The sequence below is a fragment of the Perognathus longimembris genome, chromosome 8 (genome assembly GCF_023159225.1).
Source record: "Perognathus longimembris pacificus isolate PPM17 chromosome 8, ASM2315922v1, whole genome shotgun sequence".
NCBI lineage: Eukaryota > Metazoa > Chordata > Mammalia > Rodentia > Heteromyidae > Perognathus > Perognathus longimembris.
The window spans coordinates 43,940,462-43,945,214 of NC_063168.1; the positions used below are offsets into that span (position 1 = coordinate 43,940,462).

At 48.6% G+C, this 4,753-nt stretch overlaps 1 protein-coding gene across 1 annotated transcript; it reads left to right on the forward strand.

The window, feature by feature from the left end:
• Positions 1-2,537: 2,537 nt before the first annotated feature.
• Positions 2,538-3,786, forward strand: LOC125356458 (BTB/POZ domain-containing protein KCTD20-like). The gene is given in 3 exon segments (XM_048352959.1): positions 2,538-2,611; positions 2,613-3,493; positions 3,496-3,786. Coding segments are annotated over 3 exon segments (1,194 nt in total). The 3' UTR covers positions 3,735-3,786.
• Positions 3,787-4,753: the final 967 nt, after the last annotated feature.

Genomic DNA, 4,753 nt, shown 5'->3' on the forward strand with positions numbered 1-4,753 from the left:
GTTTCAATTATGATATTTTTAACCATGCTCACTCTGCTCTTCTCTGTAATGGGATTAGAAGTGCTTATGTCAATGGAAAAGTCTTTAAGTGGCTATTTCTGATGCATCTTTGTCTTTATAGCTAGAGAATCACTTATATTTGGACATATATAGCTACTTGTTCATATATATATGGACGGAAGGGCCAAGTAATGGAAAGAGGAAAGGGAGTAAGATGAAAGGGAGAAGGAAATGAGGATGAAGGAATGGGAGAATTATGGAAGGCAAGTAGGAAAGTGGGAGGGAAAATGGACGGCTCATGGAAATCAATTTTGAAGTTATAAACCTTATCATAACTCATGCTTGATATGTGCCTACCCCTTTTGCTCAAGACTGGTGCATCACAGAAATATCATCATTTTGTCACAATTCTGGAGGCCCAGGCATTTCCATTTATGCTTCCCTCATTGTTCCATCTCACTTATCACTGTGTACCTATGTAGCTATGGGGAACTCGTATTCCAATCTCTTCTGTCATGTGCCACTTATTTCTAGGACTTGTTGAAAAGAATCAAAGAAGAGCGAGGTAAAGAATGGCACAACCAGGTACCTGAATTTTATTTTCCTAGTATTTCTCACCATAGATGGGGAAAATGGATTTATTTCATACCCTAGATTTAGTATGAAAGCTACAGGATGAATAACTTATAATTATCCATTAAAACGGGGAGGGGGATTTGTTTTCCAGTTCAACAATGAATAGGAGAGTAACACAACATCAAAACAATCCAGCACCAAATATAAAATGGGGTCAAAGCTGACAGCCTGATATATAAGAAAGCAGAGTTTGTGTTTTCTGGGTCAGGAAAAAGAGAAACGCAGTACAGGGAAAAATCATCTACAACTTAAAAATACATCTCGGCAAATGTGCTTCAAATCTGTGCCAGTTGTTCTTGGATGATCAGTTATTCTGAATGGATTTTTGAAAGGATGAAAAAAGGCTTGCTTGTCACAAAAGGCATATTAGACTCAATTAATTTTGGGACATATGAAGAAGGTACAAGTAGCTAAATATTACAATTCATGATAGAGTTAGGGGACCATTATTCTCTGTGTCCATTTGTTGCCATGTTTCAGGCTCCACAGTTATCAGAAAAATGTAGGAAATCTTTGAAATACCCAACAATGTTATCCAGAGATAAGAATGGATGGGATTCATTCACTCTGTTCACAAACTGTTCTTAACCTGTATGATATTCAAAACCTTTTCTGTGGATCTGGAGCAACTGGATAGCAAGTACCAACATCCAACCATCTCTGAAAGGCAGAGCTCTTGAAGGACTCCACAATACATTGACAGAAAGCCTCCCAGGTCAAGAGTACCTATTCTGGTAACATGGTGTACCAGTAATCAGACCAGAGATGCCCAGTATAAAACACTTAACAAAACCTGAGAAGACTTAGCAGAACTTGTGTGATGATGGGGGTGGCAGAGTTGGTGCTGGAGACGTTATTCCATTATAGCCACCAACATGTACTAGGAAGAGAGAGTTTTTAGATCCTTTAGTTTTGCTTCTTGAGTCAGTCTTCAAGATTATGAGAGGTCAGGATCTATTTTATGCTCATTTTCCAATAAGAGAACTGTGGTACAGCAAAGTTCAATAACTAACTTTTGTGCACAACCCTGCTTCAGTTCTCAGACAGCAGAGCTATGAACAGAACACAAATTCGTGCTCATAGCTCAGAGGAAAGCTGAAATCTCAGGAGGGAAGAAGAGAAATCTCCCACAGATGATGAAAGTCTATAAGCCTGAACATAACTGCCAAGCATGAAGTAAATGAAGAAAAATGGTGTGAAATTATTCAGAGACATGACCTGAAAAGAAAGATGGAGGGAGGGAGGCAGATACACGGAGGGGGCGGGGTGGGGAAAGTGGTAAGAGAGAAAAACTAGAGAAAGACTGTCACTTAAGATTGATTTAATCTCATTCAAACAAACTCCAAAGTAACAGTGGCTCTCTCGTGTCCCAAGAATCTGTAGACAGATACTCAGATACTTTTTTTTTTTTAGAACTATTACCAATATAATGAGTGATGCAGGTTTCTACCTGTGGCTGTAGTCTACAAAATAACCACTAGAATTCCATTCCTGTTCCCATATTTCCAGCAGCAGGGAAAATGGGGTAGATAAAAAGTATAGTCCAGGGCTGGGGATATAGCCTAGTGGCAAGAGTGCCTGCCTCGGATACACGAGGCCCTAGGTTCGATTCCCCAGCACCACATATACAGAAAACGGCCAGAAGCGGCGCTGTGGCTCAAGTGGCAGAGTGCTAGCTAGCCTTGAGCGGGAAGAAGCCAGGGACAGTGCTCAGGCCCTGAGTCCAAGGCCCAGGACTGGCCAAAAAAAAAAAAAAAAAGTATAGTCCAAGCTTAATGTGAAGCGGCGGGTGACTCAGCCGCCTGGCCGCGCGGTCGGGCGGGGGTGGGGCTGGGGGGAGGTGGGGGACGCGCCGGGATGGATTCCAGAGGGCGACAGACTGCGCGGGCCAGCGACTGAGGATGAGCGCTTACCAGGGCAGTAGTGGAGACAGGTCACTGGGGCCAGAGGCCTCCAGCCTCGTGGAAGACACCGTAACAGGAAAAACAAGCAGCCAGCCTGGCTTCGGCCAGCCTTCATCACCTTGCCTATCCCCTGGGCTCCTGGAATGACGACCTCGCCCTTGACTTCACCCCGCAGCCCGTCGGCCTCCCGTTTGCCCACATCAAAGGCTCCTGCTTCCCGAGTGGGAGCAAGTGGAGCCACGAGTCCTTCGCTGCCGTGGAAAGGCTTGGAACTAGTAACTCTCATGCCCAGGCGCCAGAGAAGGTGACCCTGCTGGATGGCACCCGTTTTGTGGTGAACCCACAGATTTTCACCGCTCACCCAGACACCATGCTGGGAAGGATGTTTTTTGGACCGGGAAAGGAGTACAACGTCACGAGGCCCAACGAGAAGGGAGAGTATGAGATTGCAGAAGGGATCAGCGCCACTGTGTTCCGCACGGTGCTGGATTATTACAAAAGTGGCATCATCAACTGTCCGGATGGCATCTCTATCCCAGACCTCAGAGACACGTGCGACTATCTGTGCATCAACTTTGACTTCAACACCATCCGATGTCAGGATATGAGTGCTTTGCTGCACGAGCTGTCCAACTACGGGGCCCACAAGCAGTTTGACCACTACCTCGAAGAGCTGATTGTGCCCATCATGGTGGGCTGTGCCAAGAAAGGGGAGCGAGAGTGCCACATTGTCGTGCTCACCAATGAGGACTCGGTGGACTGGGATGAAGACCACGCCCCCCCCATGGGAGAAGAGTATTTGCAAATTCTTTATAGCTCTAAGCTCTACAGGTTCTTCAAGTATATTGAGAATCGAGATGTTGCTAAAACAGTATTAAAGAAACGGGGCCTGAAAAACATTCTCATTGGGATTGAAGGTTACCCTACCTGTAAAGAGAAAATTAAGAGACGCCCTGGGGCCGGTCTGAAGTCATCTACAATTACGTGCAGATGTCGTGGGAAAAGGAAGAAGGGAAGTGTCGCCACGTGGATTTCCAGTGTGTTCGAAGCAAATCCCTCACTAACTTGGCAGCTGCTGGAGAGGGTGTCCTAGAGGACCAGGTGCGCCTAATGCACCACCCACCCCAGGTGGACGAACCTGACCGGCTAAATGCCCCGCTTGCTCAGATGGCTTCTAACGACTCTCAAGATTAGGGTCCACAAGGTCACCGTGCCGCCTGGAGCTCTTGGCTGGGATACCCGGCCAGGACTCTCCGTCCTCCCCGAGGTCCTCCCGCCCTGAGTCCTTCCCCAAATGCCAATACGTATCCTGCCCAGTAAGTCTGTGCCTCCAGCAGGGGTGAAGCAGCTTGCTGGAAACTGGGCTCCCCGTGTTGCCGCAGTCCTGGTAACTTGGATATTTGGGGTCTGGTGCTGCTCACTGAGTGTCTGGAACTCAAGCAGGAAAGGGTGTCCAGTCTCCCATTGCCTCGCACTGAGAAAAGCTGTCCTTGTCCTTTACACTCTATGTGTTGATTTGTTTTGTTTAATATCAGACAAGTTGCTTAGTAGCAAAGGGACCAAACCTGAAGGGAGACCCTGGCAGTGTTCTCGGGCAGGCAGAGCGGAGCGGCTCGGGGGACAGGCCGCGCTTGGCGCCTCTGCTCCTGGCCGGCAGCTGAGAAGCAGGCACTTGGCTGGAATGTCCTTCCCGGGTTTAGGGTGCCCCAGGAAAGGCTAAGAGCTTAAGTTCAGCTTTGTGTCTCCTCAACGCGTGCACAATCCACCACCATGCAGGACAGGCTCTTTGGCAGGGAGAAGGACATGACATGGCTGGCGGAACTGTACGACCCCACCTAGAGCAAGTGGTGGCTCATCCAGAAGGAACTTGGGCTCTAGGGGAAGAGCCGCTCCTGCTTCAGGCCTGATGGTCATCTTTTATTGTAGCTTTTTTTTTCTTCACAGTTGAGGACAGAACCCGGGGCCTCACGCTCGCTGGGCTAGTGCTCCTCCACCGAGCTCATTCCCAGCCGCAGGCCATTTGGGTTCTCTGGGCGGGGACTCGGCCTGAAGCTGGGTCTTCACCAGGGGCAGCGCCCTGCTGCAGGCCTCCCGGGAGACCTGAGAGAGGACGCAATCCCCAGCTCCCCAAGGTGCTGGCATCCTAGGGAGCTTAGTGCTCCAGGCATGGGGTGAAGTTGGGTGGGAAGTGCCACCCGCCTGCTTCCTGGGGA